Source organism: Equus przewalskii, chromosome 1 (assembly GCF_037783145.1).
Source record: "Equus przewalskii isolate Varuska chromosome 1, EquPr2, whole genome shotgun sequence".
NCBI lineage: Eukaryota > Metazoa > Chordata > Mammalia > Perissodactyla > Equidae > Equus > Equus przewalskii.
Window position 1 is genome coordinate 27,582,547 of NC_091831.1, and position 27,428 is coordinate 27,609,974.

Consider the following 27,428-nt stretch of genomic DNA (forward strand, 5'->3'; position numbering starts at 1 on the left):
TTTCTCCCCTCCCTAAATCTAGGGATGGGGTCTCTGCTCTAGGCCAAGGAGCCCTTCTCTTCCAGAAACAACCCCAGCCTAGTCCTGTCTCCTGGAATTACCTAAGCACAGGATCTCACTATTCTGTACTTTCTGCGGTAAGAACTTCACCCTGATCCTAGGTCCTTCTAGGCTAGTCAGATGAGGAGGATTAGATCCCTCTGTCTAAGCTCCAAGGAGAAAGGGGTGTGGCCTGGGCCACCCTGAGGTTGTCAGCCTGGCTCCAGACTCTCCCAGCAAACTTTCTCTGACTGCCAGAGGGACTTAGGGCCCCAGACGGGACCTGCCCCACTACTCCAGGGGCCAGCCACAGTTCAGCAGGAGGTCACGGGGAGGAGGAGTGCTGACCTCCTCCTGGGGAAGGTCCTCCAGGTATGGCTGGTTCTCATAGAGGACAAGGAGGGGAGCTAAGAGTCCCTTCACAGGAGCTGACACCCCCTCCTTCCTCCCCTCTTGGGATGACCCCAAGACCTCTGCCATCAGCCCTAGCAGAACCTCTTGGGTTCTGCTCCATCCTGAGGACCGGGAGAAAAGACCCTGCTACTCTCCAGGACAAACAACCCAGGCCTAGCAGGAAGGGAGAGTGCGTGCGGGCCCAGAGCAGTCCTGCAGGTTCCGGGAACCCTGTCTAGGTGTAGACACCCTCCTGCCTGCCTCCAGGTTGTCACCTCCTCCCCCATGGGCATTAGGCTTTGTTTTGCCACATTAGGCCCTGGAGAGTCAGGAGCTGGGCAATCCAGGGAAGAAAGACCCTCCTGCCTCCTCACCAGACCAGGACCAGAAGAGTTGATAGGAAGGGGGGCTGGCTTCTGTGTCACCAGTGGGTGTGGTTCCGAGGCTGCCCCTCCATCCTGCCCCTGGCCCTGGATTAGGAAGTTGAATTTAGATGGCTGGTGAGGGTAGTGGCTGTCTCTTGGCCCTAGCTGGAAGGGGGCACAAGGACTCCAAACTGGAGGGGAGGAAGGCCCGCTTTCCCAAGGGGAAAGGGTGTTTTGGTGAGAGAAGGGTAGAAGAGGAATGAAGTGGCAGAAAGGGTCTTCCCCACCCATTCATCTCCCCAGACCGTGTCCCACACTCCTACCCTCTTGACCTTAGAGGAATTCAAGACCAGTGAAAGAGCCTGATCCTGCAAAGTCATTTCTGCATGACTGAAGAGTCATCAGCTGCATGATCCTGCTCCTTGACGCCCCCTCCACTCCCAACAGTCCTGGGGCCTTTCCTCATCCTGGCTGCTTCTAAGTGGCTGAGTCCAGCCCACCCCCTCTGCCAGGCCCCAGGCTTTCTGCTCCCTTACTCTAGGCAGCCAGAAAGGAGCACAAGACACAGGCACTTCTGCAAATATGTTTAATGCACTTAGATTACACAGAGGAAGAGGGAGCAAGAAGGAAACGACATCTAAGTGAGTCACCCAAAAATTCTTACAAAAGTCCCAGGCTGGCTGCAGCCCCCAGGAACTGAGTCGCCATTGACATTAGAAACTAATATAAAATTTTACAAAAGTCTGCTCATTGCAGCATTCAGGTACTTGTACAAAAGGAGGGCTCTCTCTACAGGACTCCTGACTTGTAACAGGGACCCAGGTACCTCACTTGGCATGGAGGACCCAGAAGCCAGAGAGGAATAACCATCAGATAAAAAAATACAGTCAAGGGAATTCTCTACTGGTCTGCCCCATAGGGGCACCAACCTTCAGTTTTTTTCCCTGCTCTCAACTCAGTCTCAAAACCCATCCCAAGACCCTGTGTTTATTTTTTTAAACGCTCTAGCCCTTTACACTCTCCCGAAGTCTTCCCAGTCCTTGCCCTGAAGCCTCACCTTTGGAAGAGGAAGAGGCACCAGCTCCCCGACCAGACCTGAGACCTTACGTGAGCCTCTTCCCCTCTGAATGGCAGCTTGGTCTGTAGTCCTCTTGCAGCTCACACTGAATCGGGGGAGCCACAGGAGTCTGCCTCATGCAGCAGGCAAACAGCAAGGGGGAGCCCCTTCCTCTCAGAAGCTTTAGCCATGGGGACCTGGAGGGAGGGGGTGGGATTGAGCAGGCCTTAAAGAAGCTGGTAGAAGAGGCTTCCTACCTCCCAGCTCACTCTCAGGTCAGGGTTCCCAAAGAGCTGCAGGGAGGGAAAGCAGGGGTACATTTAGTGAGCACTCCCCCATACGCCAGGTGCTGTGCTGGGCATGCTACATGGTCAGTCTCACTTGATCCTCAGTGAGGGTCCCCTCTCACCAGCCAGAAGCTCAATGGAGAGCACTCCCCCACAAGAAACCTCCAGAAGGCACCACTGCCCAAGGAAAGGAGGTCTGGTCAGAGATGGTGGACACTGCCACTCCCCCAGAGCCAATGCACTGTAGGGAAAGGAGATGGAGGCCTGGCCCCAGCCGGACCTTGGAGGTTCCTGACATGGCAGGGCAGGAAGGGGCCACAGGCTTCCTGGGCTCACTGTCTCTGAGCTCAGCTGCTTCCCTCCTGCCTCCCATACTGATGACAAAGCTTAGCTCAGAAAATACCCTCCTTCCCCGCAGCCAAACCAGGCAGGTGAAGGCAGGTCCCCAGAGAGAAAGAATTTGTGGAGGGGCAAGTCAGGGTGGCAAGGAAAGGAGGCAAGCTGGTGGTACCTCTCTGGCCACAAAATGTCAGAAGACAAGAGCTTCAAAGGCAGGGATGCCGTGGTGGGCAAAGGCCAGGAAATGTCCTTTTGGAAAAGTTCTCAGAGCAGAGGGCACAGCTGCTGCCAACATCAGGTCCAGAGGGGCTTCCATCTTCGCTGGTGGGGACCTGGAGCCCGTCTCTCCCAATATTCCAGACTGATCTGCCTTGAAGCTCTGAGTTTGATGGAGTTAACTTGGTAGCCCTGAGGGTGTGTGCAGAGAAGGGGCCAGGCCCTAGCGGCCCCTTGGAAGTTCAGATCCTGCTCCATGGAGAGCCTGGCCACTGCCCTCATGGCGCCTGGAGGCAGCTCTTTGGCTGGCTCTCTCATCAGAGGGGCCCTGCACCCCATGGGCCTCCTGTGACACTCCTGGTGGTAGCCGTGAGTGTGGGGTGCAGACAGGGGCAGTGCATGGTCTTGTGTGGTCCCTGACAGACAAAAGGACTTTGCTTTGGAAAGGCCTGAAGGGTGATCTTGAAATAGTGGTCCCTAGAATCTGGGTTAAGAGGGCATGAAAGGGGCTTGTGGATTCCAGGTCAGAAGTGAGAGATAACCCAAGAGGATCCCCATACCATGGGCCAGGGATAGGTTGGCTTCTGGGAGGAAGACCATGAGATCTGTGGTATTGGGGTGAGGGACCAAGGACCATGGGAGGCCAGGATGCAGGAAAGGAGACAGGACAAGGAATGAGGAATGAAAGATGAGAAATGAATGGATACAGGGAGGATGGGTGGGTGGTAGAGTGCATTGTTTGCAAAGTCAAAGTGAAAGACATGTTGAGAGGTTGACTTTTCCATTTTTAATAAGCCAGAGTCCTACAGCCTGGAGGCTGGGGAGCGCGGGGGGATGAGGAAATGGGACAGGAGTGGTCAAAGAGCTGGAAACCCAGGCCCTGAGTGGCAGGTGGGGATGGTCTGTGAGGTGCCGGGCCTCGCTGTCTCCCAGGCAGGCCTGGTTGGGTGGAAAAGGCCTGGAAGATGAGGCTGCGGCCATCAAGTTTCCAAGAACCTGATGGTCCTTGAACTTTGTGGGGGCCCAGTCCACTTGAGAACTAGCAGCACCCTTTCCTGGCCCCAGCTGAACTGGGCTCAAGGCTGCATGGGGGAGTGTCTCAGCGTTCCCCCTGCCTCAGGCTCCCTTAGGCCCAGCCGGGAAGAAAAGCCTCTCTGTGCAGCTGGCTCCATGTGCCTGGGGCTGGCAGGAGCACACCAGCACCTTCTCTGGTGGCGGCTCAGGGGGAGATGGCCCCCAGCCCCTGTCTGAGAGAATGAGAAAGTTCATCTGGGAATAAAGTTGTTTAAAAAACATTATATACATGGCTTCTGGACATCTTTGAAGAGCAATAAAATACCATCCGGTTTCTACAAAATAAAATGAGGAGGAGGAAAACCAAACCCAATCAGAGGGATCGCTCTGTGGCCACAGGAGCTTGACTACCAAAGGCTTCCCAGGGTTGAGCTGGGCAGTGGCCCCACACGCCACTCCACCTCCCTCCCGCGGGGCTGTGTGGCAGGCGGTAGGAGGGAATGAGGCCCTTCTCCACCTAAGGGCACAGCGAAGGTCCAGAGTCAAATCTCAAACCAGAACCTGCGGCAGCAGGAGGGGAAGGTCTGCATTTGCCCGCTCACGGCCCGCTGGGGCCAAGGCCTGGTCACATGGGCTCGGCTGGCTGGGAGGTGAGGCCCCTGAGCTGCAGGTGAAGTGGGGCCTGTGGCCTGTGCACGGCACCCCACCGGCTGTGGGTGCAGTGGCTGCGCGGTCATCCTCACACTTGTCCTTTTATTTGTGGGAATCTCTCGCACGCAGTTGTTACACTGGCAGTCACCGGGGAGCAGCTGGGCTCTCCCTTGGCCCCTGCAGGGCCAGCCCAGGCTAGTGCAGAGGACTGTCGAACACCACGTCGGGTAGGATGGAGACTTTCAGCTTCTTTTCAGGCCAGCTGTACTCTTTGGGAAGTTTGAACTGTGGAGGGAGCAAGCACAGACCAGAGAGCACACTTAGCAGGACCCACCCCCTTCTTCCCGGATTGCCTAGAGAGAGGCCAGGATCCTCACCCAGGCCCTGTCCCCTGGGTACTGGGGGCAAGACAGGCCCCTGGTTGCCTGGCTTCAATCTCAAATGCTAGACCCAGGTGGGTGGCTGGGGTCAAGCAGCTGGAGTTCGGTGACCCCTTGTGTCTCCTTGCCCTGCCAATAATTAACCAGGGTTGGAGGAGGCCTGTTTTCTAACTCTTTCTTGACTGTGCTGACCTCCCTCCAGCTCACTTCCTTGGTTCTGCCTCTGGCCACAAGCATGTCAGGAATCTGCTCCCTGAGGCCCTGGGGCTAGAGGATGGGGGACAGGGGGAGGGTGCAGATGCTACAGGGAAGTGGCTTGAGGTCTGGAACTCTGTGGTCCTGTCCCCACCATGGCTTCTCTTTCAGAAGCTGGTGTGGAAGGACCCTGGAACCTGCCCTCTGTAGTCTTTGCAAAGCCTCAGCCTCAGTGGGGGAAGAGCAGCAGGATGAGTGCAGCTGGAGGTGATTTCTTGGGCTGGTGCATCCTCAGGAGGAGTGAACTCCCATCCTGCTCCCCCTTGTTCATTCTCATCTGCTTCCCAGGGTTACCAGCCTGAAAGTGGTCCCAATGGTGGCCAAGGAGAGCCCAAGGCCTTCCTGTCCCAACCAGGAATCACTGATTTGCTTACAGTTTTGTTTCTTGAGCTTCTGGTTGGGGTAGGGGAAGAGGCTGACATATCTTATTCCCTCTGTATTCCAGGACCTTGCATGTGGTCTGGCACACAGCTGGTGCTCAATAGATGCTCACTGACTTGGAAACAGGGTCTGCCTTTTATGACTCTCACTGTCCCAGGTCTCAAAAAGAAGTCAGGCCAGGCTGGAGAGGAGGAAGAACAGAGCCCTCAGCCTGCCTAGAGCTGAGGCTGGAAGTGGACAGACCTGACACTTCCTGGCTGGCTTCGTCTCTCCCTCTGATGGGGGACTGTCCAAGCCAGGACCAAAGTGGAGAGTGGGGCAGGGTGTGGGGACAGCCTCTAGACAGGAAAGCAAAAAAAAAAAGAAGTCATTTTTAGTGACCTACTTTCCTAAGCTCCCCCTGGCTCGTTTCCTTCCTGCCTGGACTGTCCCCCTCCCATCCCCTCAACACCCAAGCTCAAAGCAGCAGTCTGGCACAGCGCCATCCCAGTGCAACATGGCCTCTCTGGAAAGCGCTTCTGGGCAGCTGGCTCTGGTCTGACTGAATGGGAGCCAGGCCTCAGGGACTGGTGATCTGTGGGGGTTGAATGGCTGGCATAGACTGGGTGCTTGGTGACTTCTGAATGTATAAATGAGTTATTTATCAAGCTGCATCCCAGAGGATAGAGAAGACACTATCCTATTAGGGGTGACTTCAGGCTCTGAGGAGTTCCTGTTCACCTGGAAACCTGGACAGGACAGTCCCACCCTGTGCACGCTCCTCTACCCCGTGGACATCACAGGCCACCATGTCCTGGCTGATGCAGCTTGGGAGCCTGTGCAGCTGGAAGCTCCAGCACTGGCTGAAAGCTAGCTCCTGCCTGGTCTCCCTCTTGCTTGAAAGCCTGGTCCCTGGGAGGTGAAGGAGCTCTCCCCCAAACACACTTCCCGGCAGACAGGGCGAGGGAAGGGTCTGTCTCTGCCATAGGCAGAGGAGGGCCCAGAAGAGCTCTCTAGAGGCCAGGCCGCTTGCTAATGTTCCACTAACCTATCAGGCATTGAGGCCAGGAAGGCTCAGATCCTGCTGGGGTGCTGCTTAGTAGGAGGCCGGGGGAGGGGAAGGGGAAGGGACTTTCCAGGATGAGGTAAGTCCCCACAAATGAGGATGCCGGGAACAAGGAAGAAAAACAAAGGGGATTATGGGCTCCATTCCTGTACCCTGGAGGAGTAGCCAGAGAAGGCACAAACCTCCACCTGGCCTGCCAGCTCCTTGGGCTCTGGGCTAGGGCTGCAAGAGGCAGACCAGAGGGGAGGGCCTATGGTTGGGGAAGGGAAGAAGGAGAGTGGCTCCTGGGTGGCCTGAGTCAAGAGCAGGAGTCCCTCGCTGCCCACCAGAACTCCCCAGTGGAATGTTCTCTGGCAGCAGGCGTGGGCTTTCTGTTCAGAACCTGCCAGGGAACAGCAGGGGCTGGGGAGAACTCAGACTAGCCTGAAGGCCCTGGCTGACTCTTCAATGAGGTTCTCAGGAGCCGGCAATTCAGACAATTTGCTGGGTGTCCTTACGAGGGCTGGGGGTGGGGCAGGGGGTAGTGGGAAGACAGAGAGAAATAAAGATGTTTAACATCTCTAGGGTCTCCTTTCCAGCCTATCCCCACAACTCAGACAGACAGACAGACAGACAGACACACACACACACACACACACACACACACAGAGGCTCCTGGAAGCTGGAACCCACTATCAGTGAGAATCAAACATGCTTACTTCCTCTGGAGAAGTCAAATCTTCTAAGTCCTCCAACATTTTCTCTACAAACTCTCCGGTCAACAGAATCTGGGAAGAAGACACAAGACAGGCTTTTATTTTTTTTAATATGTGGTCTTTTTGCCAACCGCCAAGCTATAGACCTTTCTTCTGGCCACGGAGGAGGTATGAGCCCACAGTGATCTGCTCTAGGGACAGAGGCAAGGCGTGAGGTCCGTCCCCACCCCCTGCCTGCAATTCTATCAGAAGGAAAGGCACCAGAGGACAATGAGGAAGCTTGGGGCCATGTGGTGGATGGAAGTGCGGGTTGCAGAAGGGGCACGGACATGGGTGGGAATTTACCCTATTTTGGCTGTTCGGGCCTCCTGCATGTTGCAGTGCGGTAGAGGGGAAACAGAAAAGCCGACGGGCAGAGAAGAGCGACTGCCAACATCCTCTTTGCCCAACCAGGCTCACATGTTCCCCCCACCTCCCACTTGATAGGACAAAAGGAATCTGTTTGGGTTTGGAATACAAGCCTTGTCTGGAATCTGGAAATGCCCCGGAAGGTACATCCAAGAATGTCTGAGTTGGAGAATTTGGAGATTGTGCACCAATCTGTCTCATTTTACAGATGGGAAAGGGACTCTCAACTCCCATTTCCATCAAGGTATCCGCATTCTCTCAGGCCGGGAGCTCCCAACTCCCTGCCCTGCAGGCCCCATTCAGCCACTGAGCTCTTCAAGACTTCCTTTGAGAAAACTTCTCCAGGTCACCTCCTAGCTGGCCCACTTTGCTGCTCTAGTCTGATACCTTGTTCTTTGATGTCTAGGACAGCCTGGCCCTGCTATTCAGCTGGTACAACCACCGCCCTCACCCCCTAAAGAAGATTTCACAGCCAATGGGAATGTCCAAGGGCACTCAGGCCTTCCTCAGCCTGATGGGCTGTTTTCTCAACCAGCTCCTCTGCTCAGGCTGGCTCTGCAGAGCCAGGCCAAGCTCACCGCAGGCCTGCACCACACCGGGCCCAGGCTGAGGATGTCTTTCCTCTTCCCAGTCTGACCCCTACCTCTACCCCTCTCCTCCCTGGGCTGGTCCATGGGGCCTCCTGGCCTCTGCACCAGACCCTTCTGTACGGCTGGCTCTACCTGCCTCTGCTTTGCCTCCTCCAGCAGACTTTGAATGCCCTGGGTGGGGCCCACAGGAAAAGAGACAATGGGGTGAAGACCAAGGTGAGGGGCTCCTCTGAGGGAAACCCTCCGGTGAGAAGGATGGGGATCAAGAACTTGAGAAAATACCCATCAGGTTTCCCCTGGGAGTTGTCCACTCTGTTCGTCTCACAAGCTGACTATATCCCAAATGTTGTCCAAGAGTTTCAACACTTGGAAATGGTCAGCTTGTGAGATGAAGTGAAATGGCAAAGAAGAGAAAGCAGGGTCACTAGGGGCCCCCCAGGATGGAGGACTCCAAAGGAAGGAAGTTGACGGGGTGGAGGTGGGGACAAGGAACGAGAAAACTACTCAGGTGAGCAGACAAACCCCCACCAGGCAATGTGCTCATTGCTCATATATCTTATTTCCTTCAGTCTGCTTACAGATGAGGAAACAGAGGCACAGAGAAGTCATGTAATTTGCCCAATGTCACACAGCTTGTGAGTGGTTGAGACAAGGCCATATTCTGCTCATGTCTGGACTCTAAAGTTAGTGCCTGAAGTACTGTTTCCAAACTCTGAACTCTTACCCCCACGACATTTACTCATTTTTCCATTCATCTGTCCATCAATCTATTTGATTTCACAGCATTCTCTGGGAGCCTCTGCTAGGCCCAGTCCTGAATGGAGCCCCAGAGACAGGCATGAAGGCAGTCCATTCCCACCTGGACATGCACCCTCCCTTGATTGACAGGGAGCCAAAGGACGTCTCCCTCCCAGGCTGCAAGCCCACATCAGGAACAAAACTGACCACTGGCCCATATCTCACCGAAGTTTCTGTTTGAGGAGCTCAGGGCTCAAGTGAGGACAGAGACAAGGTTTAGATAGGCAAAGTTGGTCCAGGGAGATGCCACTCGAGATGCCCCCTCCCTGCCCCGTTCTTCCTCCACATTCTCCAAGAAGGGGCTAGCTGCCTCCTCTCACGGACTGCAGTGGCCCCTTCCCAGTCACCCCGATCCTCCCACAGCCCGAGCCCGTGCTCCTCTTCCTCTTATACCAGGGGCTTCCCCCCCACCAAAAGTCCAGAGTTTCTCTACCAGTTATCACCAGTCTGCTTGAGTAGTACAAAAGTCACATTCATATTTTTGGCATTTCCGGGGCTTGTTGCCATCTCTGCAAATGCTAGCACAAACATGAGCATACCTAAAACCCAATTATATTACAATGGCTCCAGTCCGGGCCAGGCTGGGCTGATTTCTAACCCACAAATAATTTGGAGGAGGGATTTTCTGCCAGAGAGGTAAATAGGTCTGGGGCTGTAACTAGTGCTGGGGTGGGGGGAGGGTTCACAGGAACTGTGGCCACCCAGCGAGACTCCAAAGAGCTGTGTTTCAACAACCCCACCAGCACCGAGTTCAGTCCTAAGCCAGCTCCTCCGACACAGACCTGGAATTGGTGGTTGAGAGAGGGTGAGTTATGGCAGCTTTTAGTAGAGCAACTACCAAGTGTGTACCATCTGTGTGTGGATTCATTTCATACTCAGCTGGGGGAGGGCATGGCAAGACCACAGAAGGGGACAAACCCTAGTCGCTACTCAATTTTCACTTTTGGTGATTTGCTGATTCCTTCTGGAAACTTCACCTTATTTTAAAAGAATTAAACAGGGAAAATTATACATGAGATCTGCATGATATTAAGGGTGACATACCCTGCAAAGAAACACGACAGACTGTCATAGCTCCAGGCATCTAATTTAATTTCCTTTGGGAGTTAAACCTTAGAAGCTTGGACTGAACAAACAGGCCCTGTTCTTTGTATATTTCAGACCTGGAGCTGAGAATGTTCACAGATCTTATCAACAGGACACTGGAGATAGACAGCTATGATGGAGCGCCTCCTGGGTGCTCTCACGAGCAACAGACTCGCCGTTGTGATGCAACTGTGGGAAAAGCCTGTCCAATTCTGGGGCTTGAGGCTCTTGAAGCTTGCTGGGTCCCCATGGAGCTGCCTGGCTTTGCCACAAATAATAGCAGAAATGGTTATGACAATGGCAGCAGTAACGATAACACCACCAATAGCAGGAACAGTGCCTCCTCCATGTGCCACGTGTAAGTGCTTGACGGTATCGTTTCACTGAACCCTTATGGTGCTCCTGCAAAGGAGGTACTTATCATCCCCATTTTGCAGGTGAGCAGGTGTCAAGAGGAGACAAGTCTCCTGGACTTTACAAGAACAGTGATCTGACCTCATGGTGGTAGAGGATGCTCTTTTCCTGTCTGAGGAAAATACCCCAAATCTAGAAGCCTTGTGTACTCAGTGCTGTGTCCTCTCGCTCCTCCAGTGGGGTAGGTGAAGGTGACTTTGGCTTTGACCAATGGCCTAGAAAACTAGCAGTCCCAACCCAACCAGGCACACAGCTCCTGGCCACATGTTCAGTTCAAGAGGGCTGGAATCCTGAGTGTCACAGACACACAACTGCTCAAAAACCAGGTTGACCACCTGGAAAGGAAGGCAAATCATGCCCAAAGATAGTTTCCAAGTGGTAATAGTGGGGCAAATTTCCAGGCCAGCTTACAGAATGTATACAGAAGGAAACAGTTACTCTGGCCCAGAAAACAGCAGTAGAAATAATAATAATAATAATAAAAACGATAATAGCACTCTGACATCTGTACTCACCAAGAGTTGGGCATAAAACGCTTATGTTTGTGCACAAGCAGCCCTTGGAGGTAGGCATACTCTAGTGAGGGGAAATCCCCCCAACCAATCTGAGCAGCAAACTTCCCTGGGAAGCTTTCAAAAATATGAAGATGCTAGGCCCCATCCAGACCTTCCGAATCCAGACCTTCTGAAGCAGAATATCCTGGGCAAGGCCAAGACATCGGCATTTAAAAAGGCAGCCCAGGAGATCGTGGTGGGGGGAGTGCCAGGAAATACTGAGGCTCACAGGGGAAGGGACAGTGGGCACGGCTACAGAGCCCCCACCATCTAATTGGCCGAGCTGTGAGGGAGTAGTGGCTCCCAGTTCCCTTCTTCCAACCCCACCTTTGGTCAGGGAGGGGGCTGGGAATCTAGGCCAGCAGCTTACTCCGAGGTGTTCACACCAGGTACCTTAGGATAATCTGGCTGGTTGGTGACAAGGGAGGATTGTCAACAATCTCTCAACTCCCTAGGCCCCAGCAAGTTGCAGAAGGAACCCAAAAAGTGATGTTCCGCCAGCGCCTGCCCTGGGCAGGCCTGGCTGTGCTGCAGGCAGGAGCCCAGCTGCTGCAGATCTGACTCAAATGTCTGTGGTCAATGATATTTCTGAGTCTGCAAACAGCGCTGACAATGCCCACTCCTTCCCCTTGGTACGACAATCCACACTTTGTCCGGGACCTTGTTTGCTCTTCGTGTTGACACGTTGTTCTTGCTTCCCAACAAGTTTGGCTTTCTTTTTCCCTCCCTTTCCTTCTCTCAGGGAAGGAAATGGGTTGTTTACAGGGTAGGGCCTGCCAAGGAGCTGCTCTGGCACCCACAAGAGCAGTGGAGGAGGCAGGGACAAGGAAGTAGTCCAGTCTGTGTCCCCCCCCCCCACACCCACAGGCCAGATAAAAGCCAGAAAACAGCCTGGAGACCCCCCAGGCTCGGGGGCAGAGGTGCGTGTGGCAGGTATGGCTGCGGTGGTGGCACAGTGAGGCCTCACTTGTCTCCTGTTCTTGGTGGGTGGTGAGAAGTTGGCCTTGGTGGCCAGGAGCAGGCTGACTCCTCCTGCCCTGGCTGTTTGCTGGTGAGGGCAAACTCACCAAGAGCCGGGCATTAAGGACTGTGGGCCATCACAGTCCTCTCCCGAAAGGGAGGGTGCTGGACTCCCCAGGTACAGCACTAGGATTTAACCCTAATGGGCGGACCCCTGGGTGATGAGGTCACCATGACAGCCCAAGCAAAAGTCTCTAGGGAGAACACGTCTCCAGGTGCATCAGTGGAAGGAGAAAAAGTAGAGGCACCAAAGAGGAGCTGCCCAGCACCTGGGCCACGGATTGCCAAGTGTCTTCTAGACAATGTCCAAATGGGTGGATCAGGACAGGAGAAGGCAGGGGCTTGTCCAGAGGACTGTGGTGAGTCAGCTGCTGGGCTAGGAGGAGAGCCCAGCCATGATTTCTCAGGCCTGGCTGGAGCAGCAGAGCCCACTCAGAACAGCTGCCGAGTGTCTTCTCCCAAGCCTGGGGCCTCCCATCAGGGCTGGTGGGGAATGGCTAGAAATGGGGGCGCCACCTGGGTGAGCTGTCAGACACCACACAGCTGAGAAAGCATTAAAGGGCTTAAAAAAATATTCTCATATTTGGTGATGTGACCCCTATGTGACCTCTGGGGCTGACTTCTCCCGCTTCAGATCAACCCTGGTTGGGGACGGATGAACGACTCATCTCTGGGCTCGGCTCCCACTCAGAGGACTAACAGCCTGGTGTTGACAGACTCAAGGGAGAGAGGCTTGTTGGAGCCACTGGGATGAGGAATGCTGGGGGAAGGTGTGCAGGAGAGGATGCTGGCAGGCCTCCCCTAGGGTCTGAAGACCCTCCTGCAAAGCTCTGAAGTTGGCTGATGGGCTTTACCATCTCAATGAGGATGAAAACAGCAAATGGTAGGGCAAACAGAGTCAAGGTGTTGACCTCCGGAAACTGAAAAGCTTGCGGAATTGGAACAGGATTCCTGCCTCTCCAGCTCCTCCAGGAAGCAGGGAGTGTCCATTGTGCTCAACCTGGGGTTTCAGATGGCCCTGCCTTTCTGTCTGCTGAGGTCTTGAGGTTCCTGGGGCTGGAGAGATGGGGCGGGGAGCTTGGAGAGCAGGTGCAGGCCCAGGAGTAGGTGGGTGTGGAGGCCTGTCTGGGGCCACCCCACAAGCTCTGGAAAGGGCTGATTCCCTCACCTGCCTTTTTCTCTCAGCCTCTCCTTTGTCACTCTTCCCCCATGTGGGGTGTCTTTGCCATGCCCTTTCCCCAAGAGATAACAGGCCTGGGCTAGTAGCCAGAACAAGGCGCCAAGGCTGGGAGCTAGGGCTTCCAAGGCTGTTGAAGGCTGATGCAAGAAAGTCATCCCAGTCCCTCCCAATTCAGCTGGGACCAACAGGGAGTAGTCAAGCAGTAGCCAAGGGAACAGAAGTCTGGGTCTCTTCAAGTCCTAGGTCTGCTGCATTCAGCAACTTCCTGTTCCTCTGCCCCCAACAGGCGTGGGCACACAGGAGTCAAGGAGACACCCCTGATCCTGGGAGCATGAGCAAGAGCGTCCTGCAGGGGTGAAGGCAGGCCTTTCTGTGCTGGGTTCTCCCTCCAGAGGGGCCTGGGGCTCACTGGTGACTACAAGCCTAACCTCAGGCCTCCAGGAGGTCCTGCAGACTCCTAAGGAGACAGCCAGCCCCAGAGGGAGACCTAGAGGCCCACAAATAATTACAAGCCCAGGTTCCCACAAGCTAGGGAGCTGCCTGTGACTGCAGTGGCAAGACCCTAAGGAGGAAGGTGGGCTGGCAATCACATGCAGAAAACACTGACTGCTTTGGGGGCAGGGAGGAAGGCTGGTGTGGGTGTTGGCTCCACAGCTGAGGACCAGCTGGGCTGGGGGCAGGGGCGGAGAGTTTCCCAGGGCTCCTTGGAAAGGGCCTGAGAAACCCCTCAGTGAACGAGGGTGCGTGCTTGGGGAGTGGGGCCCCAGCCAACCTTCCTGGGAGCTCCCCTGTGAGCTGGCCCCTGTGGTGGACCACACTAATGAGCCCATAACACAGGCCTTTGATTAAGCAGCTCCCAGCACAGCAACTTTATTGAAACATGCCGAGGCCAGCGGCTGGTTCCCACCGCTCCCGGTTCCCAGGGCAACAGTGCATGGGAGGGGACCATGTGCTGAGTTTCAGCGGTGCTGCCCAGTGCTCAAGCTCACTGAGGGGCTGCTAGCGAGGCGAGGGGGAGTGGAGCAGGAGTGGAACATCAGCAGGGGATAAGGGGCTTGGGAACTGGGGTTGAGTCCAGAACTCTGGGGGAACTAAGGAGAAACATGACATCTGCTGAATCCTCTGGGGGCCAAGGTCTCCTGGCCGCTGAGCTTTGGAGATGCTGACCACCCACCTCCTCAGGGAAGAAAGATGTTCTAAGGGAGATGGCAGGACTCCAAGGACAGATTCAGAGTTGAGCATGTGAAAGGTAACTGGAATTTCTTCTTGAGTTTGGGGAGACCCCAGTCCTTACTTTCTTAAGGAAATGTGCTTGAGCCTTCATACACACAAACAGCTATCTGAGGACACTTCTGCTGAGACCTGTTGGCACACTGTGGCCTACTGGGAATGATGACCTGCGACCTCTCAGGGCCTGGGGTCTCCTGCCCCAACCCCACCTCCCCCCTTCTTACCAGCTCTGCCCAGGCAAGAGGCCTACTGCCTTCCTGCTCTCCACAGACGCAGCCTGGCGGCCTGGAGTACGCTGGGGCTGGGGAGAGGCCCCTTCCACTTGTGCTGGGCTAATTTCAAAGGTTACACTTCAGAGCTTTTGCTACAGTAACCACCAACACCACATGGACAGAAATCTAATGTTACCAAGTGGGACTTTTAAAATGTATTTATAACTTTATGGTTCAAAGTAATTTTGTTATGAAACAATGTAATAACAACAGTAGAAAAAGGCAAGATAATTTATGGAACACAATATCCCTAAAGCATCAGCTTCCATTTTGACCTTGGCTCAGTCTGGGGAGTGTGGTTGGTGTCCTTTGTTTGCTGTTTGTTTTAATTAAGGGTTAGTATTTTGGTGGGAGGGGGAGGAGGGAGCTGGCCTGAAGGAGGAGAAATTCGGCTGCAAGCCGGCACACACACGGACAAAAAGTATGCCCACGTTAACAGTATATATGCTTCACAGACCCCCCAGACTGGGTTAAGCTCACAAAACCAGCATAATTCTCCTCCCCTCTACTGTAATCCCTCCTGCTCCCATACACCACAAACAAGGCATGATCACCTTTTGGATTAGGGTCAGATTCCCTTTCTCGTTACTCCTGAGAGAGGTATGGTAGAGTGTTCCTCCTCCCACACCCCCAACAAACAAGAAAGGATGTTGTTCCTCTAACACATCTGGGAGTGTGCTGGACCAGGCCAAGGACCCATGAGAGACCTAGGACGGGTGGCGTCTGGAAGGAGGCCTATGGCTTTCAGGCCCTAGCACCCCGCTTGGCAGTGGCTCTGAAGCAGTGCTCCAGCCAGAAAAGCAAAGGAGGGACGAAGTGTTCTGGACAAGCCAGCAGGTTTCTGCACAGAGAAGCTGGGTTTCCATCAGGAGGAATGGAAAAGCCATTAGATGAGGGGATGGGGGAGGCTGTGTCTGCCGAGGCGTCCCCATCCCAGCCGCAGGTCGAGTTCCAGATGCCTACTTTCTAGGAATTCTGGTGGGACTTCCATATAGCAGTAGAGAGAGGCTTCCACACTGCCTCCCATCCTGTTTCACCCTCGGTTTCCTATACCTTGGTTTACCCAGGGTGCAGAAAGTGTCAGATGCCTCAAACCTGGATTTCCACAGCAAACAGAACTATCAATGGTCAGGGCCTGGAGAGTCATCTCTCATGTCTCAGGCAATAGGCAGAGAGGCCAGGAAGTGCTCCTGAGCTGGTAGGATAGGCAGCAGCATCCACGTTCTACATGGAATTTCACAACCAGCCCCTCAGGAAAGGAGTTGCCAAGGGAGGAGATGGAGGGAGTGGGGGCGGGAAGAGCCCACAGAAAGGAGGTAGGGAGAAGAAAAAGAGCGTTCTCACTTGTAACCAGGGTCCATGAGCTGCGTAAGGGTGCTCCTCAGTGGCAAAGGCACCTTCCACTCCCGTGGAGACGAATGTGATGGCCATGTCGCCGGTGATACTTTTATATGTAAAGTGCCGTCCATGCAGGAGCCTGCCCCTGGGGACGGGAATAAGGAGACAGTGAGCAGCAGGCCTGGCTAAGGCTCAGGGACTGTGGGGACTATGTTCCCCGGGACAGGGTGCCTGGAAAATGCCCTCCTGACTGCCCACCTGCCCACTAACAGGGCACTGTAACCAAGCATGTTCAGTTCAACACCTTCCAAGAGAAGCCTCTCCCAAGTTCTCTACTGTCATTCTTCCAAAGCGCTCAAAGCTAGCAGAGACACTAGCTCAGTGTTCAAAGGGTCTGCAGGGGTAGTGAATGCACCTCCTTTGTGTCCATATGAGGAAACTGAGGCAGAGAGGGTAGTTAGCAATGTGCTGCAAGGTCATGCCCAGTGCTAAGAGGGGAGGTCATGTCCCCCTTTGTTTGGAGGGTGGGGGTGAAGTTGTACCTAAACGAATTTCCCACACCCCTGGATGATGGCATAGTGCCTTCACAGCACAACCCCTGTGCCCAGGGTAGAAGCTTCCACCTGCTCCTGGGCCCTCCCACAAGATTTAAATGGCTAGCTCTAAGGCGACAAGCACATCTTAAAAAAATAAAAAATAGGGGACGGCCCAGTGGCGCAGCGGTTAAGTTCGCACATTCTGCTTCTCAGTGGCCTGGGGTTCACTGGTTCCGATCCCAGGTGCGGACCACTTGGCACGCCATGCTGTGGTAGGTGTCCCACATATAAAGTAGAGGAAGATGGGCATGCTGTTAGCTCAGGGCCAAGCTTCCTCAGCAAAAAGAAGAGGACTGGCAGTAGTTAGCTCAGGGCTAATCTTCCTCAAAAAATAAATAAATAAATAAATAAATAAATGGCTGAAGCCAAGTGGGGTCACTCTGAGGGAGCCACAAGAAGTTACTGCTAATCCCCTGTCTGGAAATACACCTGGGAGAAGGGCAGGCAGGGGCAACCCATGGGGCAGAGATGCCAGTCAGCAAAGGAAGCAAAACCTGCTCTCTGCTTTCTCAGGCTGCCTCAGATTAACCCTTCACCAGACCAAAGGCCCTGAGGTGGGCCAGAGAGGGAGCTGGGGAGGGAATGGCTGGGGTCCTGCCAGGGGGGCCCTGCCAGTCCCTGTTTACTCCAATCATGTGTTGTCTTTGCCCTGTTGCCCAGGGTGGCTGGCCAAGGCTGGTTACCATGCAAGCTCCTTCCCCAGGCTCCGGGGACAGTGGGGAGGGTCCAAACCAGGTAAGTCCTTTCTTCCTTGTCACTGTTGTCTGAGTTGAGTTATTCTTGTTGCCTTCCCTGCTATAAAAGTGAGGGTAGAAGCCCTGAGGGCTTGGAGGAAGCCAGCTGCAACAGATTCAGCCCTGTGCAGCATCCCCAAGCAGAGGGCTGAATTCCGGCCACAGGGCTGGGTTTCCGGCACTGTGGACAGCAGCAGAAGGGACACAGCTGGGCTTCCAAGTCCCTCAAGGAGTCTGCTGGGCTGGTCAGTGGATTTGGAGAAGTGAATGTTTTGCATGGGAAAAGCAGAAAGCAGGAGAAAACAGAGCCCAACCCCAGAGCCCCTGCCCTGCTACCCCAGTTCTACTGGGGACCCTGCCACCCCTGACTCTGGGCTCACGGGATGCCAGGGCCATCCAAGACTCCTAGGTCACTGAACCTTCCTCAGGAAGCAGGGCTGAGGGACACTTCTCTGGACAAAGGAGAGTTCTTCAGCACAGTGGGGGTACTGGCTGGTTCAGAGACCTCAAGCTCCCCCACAGGCCAAGATGGAGCTGCCTGACTAGCTCCCCTCCCTCCCTGGGCCCCAGACTCCACCTACGTCTGGGGGAGACGGCAAGCATAGGCCTGGGGGCTCCTAGGGGCAAGTTGTGTGATGTGGTGCTCACCTTAGGCAGAGAGGAATGAGGGCTCCTGACTCTTGGTTGAATTTCAGGTGCACGCTCTCGAGTTGCCGGGTGCGGATCAGCTCATGGGGAATAATGGCCGTGGAGCTGTCACTCTCCAGGCTGTCTTTGCGGCTCCTGTGAAGGAAGCAGAGGAACAGGTTCAGCACAAGGTAAAAACCACAGGGAGGAGCAAGACAAGAGTTTCTCAGGCTGGGCTCCTGAATGATGACAATGACAGTGACCGATGGTAACAACAGCCACCATTCACTCTGTGCTTGCCAAGTGCCAGCCACTGTGCAAAGCACTCCTCACTGACTGACTACTCAAACACTGCCACGAGGTGGGCACTATTCTTATATCCCTTTTACGGATAAGAAACTGGGGACCAGGGAGGTTAAGCACTTGCCCAGATCGTACAGGCAGGGAGTGTGGAGTTGGGGTTTGGTCGCAGGTACGTCTGGTTCTAAAGCCTCATCTTTGGTCAACACACTAATAAAAGTTTATGTCACAGAGGCTTGTTCTTCCCTATGATAGCAGTAGGAGCTTCTGGAAGCCCTTCTCCCCCTGCCTTGGAGCCTCAGACCCCAAGGTCTCTAAGGCTAGGGTGCTAGAGTATACCAGGAGATGCGGCTCCAAGAGCTTCCTTCCAGCTGACCCTGAAAAGGCTGTGACATCAGAGCAGGCTCTGAGCACGCACACTCCTACTGACGGCCAGGAGCTGCAGTGACACACATATCCTTCATCTAACCAGGAAGTGACACAATCCTCATTGAGGGGGTGGAAGCCAGGCTCTCAGGATTCAGACCAGTGGGCTTGGCTGGGCAGCGGAACCGGGCCACCACCCTACTGGGCTTCAAGGTCCCAGGAGCCCTGTGCCAGATTCCTCCAGACTGTGGCCTCGGCCACAGTGAACTGTCACTGCTATCTCACATTTCCTTCTGTCCTGCTTCCCACCAACAGCTTGTTCCACAGCTGGGCCTCAGGGTCCCTTTGCAATCTAAGGTTTGACCTTTCAAATTCAGCTGCCCCCACTGACAAACTTTTAAATCTGCCTCAGCCGGAAATGAGGGTTACCCACTGATCCCATTCAAAAGGCCGGATCCTGGTCTGGGCTGTGAATCTCAGAACAATTCCCCAGGTGTCCATCAAAATACTAGGTGAAGAGCTCTAGTTATTTACCATTCAAGCAGGAGGAGCTACCCAGGGTGTCTGGGCATAAGAATCGGACAGCCAGTGGGGGTCCAACCTCCTCACACACTAGGGGGCTGAGCGCTAGGGCCTGCGGCCAATGAGGCACCCTGACAAGCAGAGCCCCTCCCCAGAGGGAGGGTATGAGGTCAGCAGACAAAAGGATGGTGGGTGACATCAGACAGCACAGGGCCCTGCCGAGGCAGTGGTTTATAAAAGCCCTTGAGGTAATGGGGACCATTCCTACCAGCTGGGTGGGTCCAGCTGCTCTTTCACGAAGCAGTCTCTTCCTCTGGCTTCCCAAAGCCAATTCTGAAACCGCCCTTTGCCCTACCTTTTCCTTTGACAAACCCTTTCACAAGATCTGTGAAGGAGACAAATGCTATGGCCAAGAAGGTCACGGAATTTCAGGACTGGAAGGAAACTCTGAGACTGTTTAATCTACCTCTTTCCTTTACAGAAGAGAGCCGGTAATGCGTCCAAGGCCACAGAGCTGGTTTGTGACAGGCCAGTGTGGAAGCCTAGGACCTCTAACCAGCTCTCTTTCCCTTACACTTCGGCTGCTACGTCTTTCTTGCGAGGAGGAGGACAACACCAAGCACTAGCTCTCGGCGGGTGTCCTGGGCCCAGACAGGAGCAGAACCCTCCTGTGGTGGGCCCTTACTCTGCTCTCCAGTAAGAAGTCCACAGATTCACTCGCTGCTGAGTCCTCACAGCAAGCACCCCAGGCAGATTCTGTGGTTAACCCCTTCTTTTCCAGATGAGGAAACTGAGGCTCAGAGAGGCGAGGTGACAAGCCTAAGGTCACAGAGTGAGTTTCAGTGGAAGAGCCAGTGTGTGACTCTTACAATCACTTCTGTCGAGGGTCCCACATGGAGACAGCCCACCACGTTTCCGCTCCCGGAAGGAGCGGAGGCCTGGCTGCCAGGCGGGGCCCCGAGCCTGCAGGGCCTGCTGGAGGATCCCCGCCTCTCTGGCACAAGTGAAAATGCTGATGAATAGCAACTGGGGGTGGGGATGGAGGCAGGGGGGCAGGAATCAACAGCACACAGGGCTAGAGACGTCTCAAGCTGGAGGGAAAAATAAATTGTTGAAAGTCAGCTAAAGTCACCTTGGTAACTGCTACAGCACACTCACCCGGAACGGGGACATAAACCCCACTGCAAACAGCTTTAAAGAAATGGAAAAGAACTTAATCATCTGAAGAATTAATGTGACAAGTGCCCACATTTACACCTCCCACCAACCTTCAATCATTTGAAAACGTACTTTAATCTTTTAAGAGAAAAAAAATTGCAAAATGCTAGATCTGCAGTCCTGGAGCCTGGGTATTTCCGGCACGCTGCTTCAATGGAAACGCGGCTGCTCCACACACACCAGGAGCCCAGCTTTTTGCTGATTTGTTTTTTCTGGACATCGATGCAGAAGCATGAATTATTTGTGTGGGCTGGGTGAGGTATTAAATCTGCAGCCGACACAGGTTTCCAATGTTTTGCATGGTTGTCAGCTTAATCTTAGTCATAAAAAAGTAAGTAGTGTGCTCGCCAGAGTGGCCTAATTTTTCAGCCGGGCTGTTTTCTCCCTGAGTTCCCAGTGGAGGGGAAAGTAGAGCTTTGGGGGTTTGGAAGGGAGAAGGGCTCCCAGGGAGGCACGGCCCGCACCCACTAGGGACTGTTAGGGGTACGGGACCAGGGGATGAAGGATGAGCTATTGCTCCAGGAGGCAGAATGGCTAACAGCATATGTTCTGAGTTTGAGTCCCTATGACCTTGGGCAAATGACTTAGCTTCTCTCTAAGCTTCACTATCCTGTTGATGGGAATAAATAACAATACCCTTTCGTTATAAGGATTAAATGAGATGACTCACGTGAAGCACGCAACAGTGCCTGGGATGTAGTAGGTACGCAAAATATATCTGGAATGCATTAACAGGATGTCAGCTGGCTGCCTCTAGAAGTCTATCTGATTCTCCTGCAAGAATATTGATAGCTTAACAGAGACTTATTTGCTTTTACCCTGGGCCCAGAGTCCAACTGCCTCTGGCCAAGTCAGTTCCCCTTCCGAGCAAAGGTCCCTGCCCCTGAGCTTGGGAGAGGGGACTTCTGAGAAGGCGCTTGAAAGGGCTCCTGACTCCCTGAGCAGACATTGTGGGCCCTGGTCCACTGCTGGTGCTCTGGGAAGGCCTGACTACAAGCCAACAAAAACCCTTGAGGCCTTTGTTCTCCTGAGAGAGGCACTGGCAGGGCTGTCTTCCTTCTACGGAGCACAATCAGCCTTCCTGCAATTCTCCTCTACTGGTCCTCAAGTCGCCCAGAAGTCATTTAATTCATCCTCCAAGACAGCCTTTCAAGTCCCTGAGGCTGCTCTCACTGCCCGTCAAGTTTCTCTTCTCCAGTATTTGTGGCCCCAACTTTCAACTATATTCTTAAGACAAGGTTCTGCAGTCTTCCATCCATTCAAGTCAGTCTCCCTTAGATTCACTCTAGCTTGTCAAAGCCAGAGTGTCATAAAGTGTCGTGTGCGGAAATAAATACAGTATGTGGTCTAACCAGGGCAGATCACAGAAGGACTATGAACTTTCCTGTTTGGGATACTTCATTTCTATTAGAACTGTCATAAAATTGTCTATTCTTTGTAACCTCATCACACTAGCAACTCATACCGCACTCCCTCTGTCAACAAAATTTCCTTCAGGCTTTCTCTCATGGGCTGAGCTGAGACCTCTTCTCTTCCATCTTGCCTGTACCATGGATAATTTGGAGCTAAGAGTAGAACTCTGCATTATCTGGCTAGTGTTTCAAGCAGCCTGGATATTTCTGAAACTTGACTCTGGCATCCATCATGTCGGCATTCCCTCCTGACTTCACATCACTGACAAACTGATAAACCCGCCACTGATGCTCTCATCCCAGGCTTTGATTAAACAGTGAAGGGGACAGGGCCAGGCAGACAGGCTGACAGACTGACATCATTACTCTTTGGGTATGCTCATCCAACCAATTATAAATCAACCCAACCATCCCATCACCAAGCCCCTCACCCTCCTGGGTGCTCTGTGGACATTTCTCTGTCTTGCCAACAATGATCTCAGAAAACATTCTCCAAATGTGTTGCTAAACCCCACCTATGTAAGGTCTACAGCACTTCCTTTGTCTACCAGGTAAAAATAGGTAACTGTTTCTTAAAAGGCAGTGAGGATGGTCTGGCAGGCCTGACTGTGAATCTGTGCTGACTCTCAGGGCTCATGGTTTTCCCGTAGAGTGTTCACAGCCTACTTGCTGAATAATCTAGTCCAGAATTTTTCCTGAGAGTTGACACAAGGCTCACTAGTATACAAAGTTGTTTTGTTTTTTTTTTGAGGAAGATTAGCCCTGAGCTAACATCTGCTGCCAATCCTCCTCTTTTTGCTGAGGAAGACTGACCCTGAGCTAACATCCATGCCCATCTTCCTCTACTTTATATGTGGGACACCTATCACAGCATGGCATGCCAAGCAGTGCCATGTCTACAGCCGGGATTTGAACCGGCGAACCCCAGGCCGCTGAAGGGGAACGTGCAAACTTAACCGCTGTGCCACCGGGCCAGGCCTGAGAGTGTAAGTTTTTTGTGTTGTTTTTTGCGTGTGTGAGGAAGATTAGCCCTGAGCTAACATCTTTGCCAATCCTCCTCTATTTTTCGTATGTGGGAGGCCTCCACAGCATGGCTGACGAGTGGAGTAGGTCTGCACCCGGCATCCAAACCCACAAACCCGGGCCACTGAAGCAGAGCTTGTGGAACTTGAACCATTCGGCCATGGGGCCAGCCCCCCAAGATGCTTTTTGCATCTTGAAACTTTTGAGTGTTTTCAGTCTGGCAACACCTCTCCCCCATCTCTCAAAGATTACTGACACCAGCTTCATGAATCTCATCTGCCGATTTGCCTGGTATTCTGGGGAACAATACATGTGCCCCAGGAGATGTGAAATCATGGCCTCAATCCTCTTATCAATGCCTATGTGACCCTTCCTAGTCTGATAACCATTCTTTTTGAGATGGAAGCATAACAGAAGTCGAGTAAATTTCACTTTCTCTCCGCCACTGATTAACGTTACTCTGTCCAAACAATTAGGCCTAGGTTTTCTTCTTCTTGTCGCAAACAGAAGTATAAAAAATAAAGTCCTTTTTGCTGGTCATAGCACTTTTTTGCAAGACTAAGTTCTTCTTGAGTTTCAACTTGTCTTGATCCTGTTCCTCAAAGTCTGTGTTGGTACAATATACTTCTCCTTCCAGCTTTTGTTCAAATTCTTCAAAAAAAATCTGAGTTATATAAAGGATTCTCTATATATCTATACTGGTCCCTGGAGGTATTATACCTCCTTTTAATTTTCAGGAGACTATTCACAATAATAATATTAAGAGGTACGTTTTATTGAGTGCAGATTATGCTGTCAGGTCCTATGCTAAACCCTTTATATAATTTGCTTCCTTTCATTTCCATGACGATGCTATAAATAGATATTATTTTTCCCATTTTACAGATGAAGAAACTGAAACTAAGGGACTTAAATAACTAGCCCAAAGTCACACAATGAGCAAATAAAGAGCTGAGACAAAACCCCCAGATCTTCCTGATGCTAGCTAAAACATAACCACAATATTTCTTTTCAGGAACCTCCCATCCCTTTGAGTGGTCCTTCCTTCTGGGGTTTCGAGGCCATGAGGACATCTATTTTTTCCCTGAACTCTTTAAAAGAACTGCTTCCTAGAAGCCAGGGCAGGGCTTCTCAAAGGGTATTTGATGGAATTTTCATTTAAAAGAAGCTTCTAGAAAAGCAGATGTGGAAAGGGCTGGATGCAATAATATGCATATCTCAGATTTGAGATTCACAAAATGTTGGCATTTTGAAGACTCAGGAGGACTCAGAGAGCAAACAAACCAGTTTCATTTTGTGTAAGCCAGTATCTTCCAATCTTAGCCAAACGAACCTCTTTTCACTTACTATCCAACAAAACCCCCTAAAAGGCTGTGTGGGGACCCTCCCCTCTGGGGACCACTGGCCAGGCACTGCTCTGACAGGGCTCAAAGTTTTCCCTCTTGAACTCTGCTGTAACCAAGCTGCTTTCTTCCAAGGCCGTGTCACTCCTACTCCATTAACGTCCTTGCTGGTCAGAATATGGTGCACAGCCGAGCGCCCCTCATCATTTCCTTCACCCCAAGACAGACAAGCTCAGGAGGCCTGCTGGACAGTCATACACTGTTCATCTCCAGCCCTTAGCATGATGCCGGGAAGCTGAAGTTCCTCTGTATTGACCAGGGCTTGCCTTGGTGCCAGTTTTGTGCTTTTTACCTGGAAATGTGTCATCCTTTCTTTTTACTGGGCAGGGTAAGCTGTAACAGCTCCTCCAATATACTTGGTTGACCTTTTTTTTTTTTCACTTTTCCTTTTTAAAGTTTAAAGAGTCAAATAGTTCTAGAAGGCTCATTACAGTAGCCAGCAGTCTTCCCACTCCCTCCTCCTCAGAGACAACCACTTTCATCTCTGTTCGCTGATTCTCTTGGTATTTTCCTCACTATTTCTAATATACTTTATTTCTACTTCCTGGTATTCCCTTTTCAGCTTTACCTACTCACTTCCCACTACAGAAGACGAGCTTTCAGCTCCCTTCCATCCCACACTACCACCTTCCCATCTTCCCAGGGTAACCGTGTCACAAGTTTGTTTGGATCAGTATTAAGTGTTTACATTATTAGGCTATACCAATGCTATTTACAACTGAGCCATGTGGTATACCAGGACTACTTTTCCCTTCTGGTGTAACTTTCTATTTTCTGGTGTAACTTTCTATTTCATTCGATTTAGTAACTGTCTTGGTTTTCTATGTGTCTATCACTAACTCAATCCTAAAGTAACTACCAACGGTATACAGATTCTCCTAAGAGGTTCAAATACATCAAGTATTTATCAATTTTATCTTCTTAAAGACATTTCTTCAGAGGATCCTCCCAAACTACTCCAGTCTGAATTGGTGCCTTCTGTTCTTGCTGCACAGCTGTCTTCATGGGATCACTTGTCCCTCTAACCCTGATGATTCCTCTTGCTTCTTTCTCATGTTGGAACCCATTTCCTGTACCCCATATGTCTTTCTCACTCATTTTTTTTTTTTTTTTTTTAAAGATTTTATTTTTTCCTTTTTCTCCCCAAAGCCTCCCAGTACATAGCTGTATATTTCGTTGTGGGTTCTTCTAGCTGTGGTATGTGGGACGCTGCCTCAGCGTGGTCTGACGAGCAGTGCCATGTCCGCGCCCAGGATTCGAACCAACGAAACACTGGGCTGCCTGCAGCGGATCGCGCGAACTTAACCACTCGGCCACGGGGCCAGCCCCTGTCTTTCTCACTCATTTTGATGGAGCATATCCTCTAGCAGATTTCACTTTATTTTTTAGTATGCCTCTCTCAGCCAAATGGTCCCCTCTGACCTGCCACCCTTCTGGGTTTCCAGGCAAACTAAAATACCAACTTCACCCTGTGCACTAGTATGCAGACTTCCAAGGCCCTCTTTCCAGTTATTTTTTCCTGTGAATTGGCAGGCACTTCCTCCATGTTTATCTTCTTTTACAGGCAGTACCCAGTGGTGAAGAGGCCCAGATCTGGAGTCAAACAACCCAAGGTTCAAATCTTGGCCTGGACAGTTATTCCAGCATATTGACCCTAGATTAAGTTACATAATCTTACCTAAGCCTCCACGTTCTAATTTGTAAAATGGGGACAACAGCAGCCCACAACACAGGGCCTGGCACATGGTGATACTCAATAAAAACTGCCTGCTCGGCCTCAGGAACCCGTCCAGCCCAGGACTCTTCCTGTATCTGGAGCACTGAGGGGCAGTTTATGGAATACCACAGGCACACATTTGGTAATTCAGGAATTGATTACATTTTTCCATTTATTTCTTCTCTTTACCACTGACTATATAACACATTCTATATTTACGCTTCCCACTGGATAAGGTGACTTTTTAAGTATCTGAAAACAACTTCTCCTTCCAGTGTCAAGACAGATCCCAGATTTCTAGTGCTGTGCATGCCCCTGTTCACCCTGCCCATGCTTTAGAGACTAACAGAACCTTACCCAGGTTGCCTCTCCACCTTGGTCTCTTCAAATTTAAAAGTCTTAATTTTTCCATTTTAGCCCAAGGGTACTGGTCATATTCTATCAATGGCAGCAGGCATGGAAAGGAGAGGAGCCGAACCACCGAGACTCCTTTTAGCCACAATTCCAGTCCTGTGACAGTGGTGACGTCTGCACTGGCCACATGACTTGGGGCCTTCTCCTTGGGGACGCCCGGGAGCAGGAACCAGGGCATCAGGGTTGGCAACTATTCAGATGTGAAGTGGGTTTGGCCTGCTGAGCCCAGCCCAACCTCTGGCTTCTGCTTCTAGCCTGGGAGATTATTCCTTTTGCTTTCAGATTGCTGACGAAAGCTCTGAACTTTCCAGAGAAAGAACCACTTGCAGGTCTCCCCTCAGGGCAGGACTGGAACAGGGTGTGGGCATGGTGGGGGTGCCTCACTTGCTCGGCTCCACAGCTACTGTTAAGTACAAGGCTGTACCACCTGGTCACTTTGACAAATTCTCTCACGGGGAAGATACGAGGGGTAAAAGGTCTCAAAGGTTATCAGTAAACAGCAACAACCAAACGATATAATGCAATCTTTTCATTATGAACATCCCAAGGATGGAATGCGATACTGGAACAGTGGGTCAGAGTGTGGCCGAAGAAGAGAGGGTGACTAAAACTTGCATTAAGGTTAGTGGATTCCTTAATCAACTATTAACTCCTCTGGGCACCAGGGCCCTCCATCCCCAGACCTGCGCTCCGACTTGGGTGGGAGGTTAGGACCCCTGCTTTCCTGAATGAGCCTGTTCTGGCCAGGGCCCTTGGCTTTCCGATTTCTGAGACACTGAGTCATTTCCTCTCTCCAGCTCTCACCTTTGAGCCTTCCTTTTCCCTTCTCTGGAGAAGTGACTCACTGCTGAAGTGTTGGGTGACACTGATGGGTGATAAAAATGTTCCTGATTGTGCAACTCAAGGAAGGGGGATGCCGTTTAGACTGAGAATCCAACATGTTGGCCATGAACTCTGAGGCTGGGGTGTTAACAGTGGTCACGGCTTCATCTCTTTGGGGAAGTGGAGCAGAGAAGGGAGTTTAAATAGAAATTCACCCGTGCTGGCCTTGCTGTGGGGCCCCTTGTTCCTCCCCTTCAAAAACATGTA

The 27,428-nt window shown here is 52.3% G+C and overlaps 1 protein-coding gene across 2 annotated transcripts in view; it reads right to left on the minus strand.

Moving 5' to 3' along the window:
• Nucleotides 1-1,369: 1,369 nt before the first annotated feature.
• Nucleotides 1,370-27,428, minus strand: part of SUFU (SUFU negative regulator of hedgehog signaling) — a 105,910-nt gene continuing 79,851 nt past the window's right edge. For both annotated transcript variants that reach the window (XM_008530957.2, XM_070557581.1), the window contains exons 9-12: nt 17,986-18,120; nt 16,014-16,152; nt 7,121-7,189; nt 1,370-4,646 (exon numbers count right to left, since the gene is read on the minus strand). In XM_008530957.2, the coding sequence (XP_008529179.2) occupies nt 4,557-4,646; nt 7,121-7,189; nt 16,014-16,152; nt 17,986-18,120 (433 nt within the window). In that variant the 3' untranslated portion in view covers nt 1,370-4,556. The remainder of the gene's footprint in view (nt 4,647-7,120; nt 7,190-16,013; nt 16,153-17,985; nt 18,121-27,428) is intronic.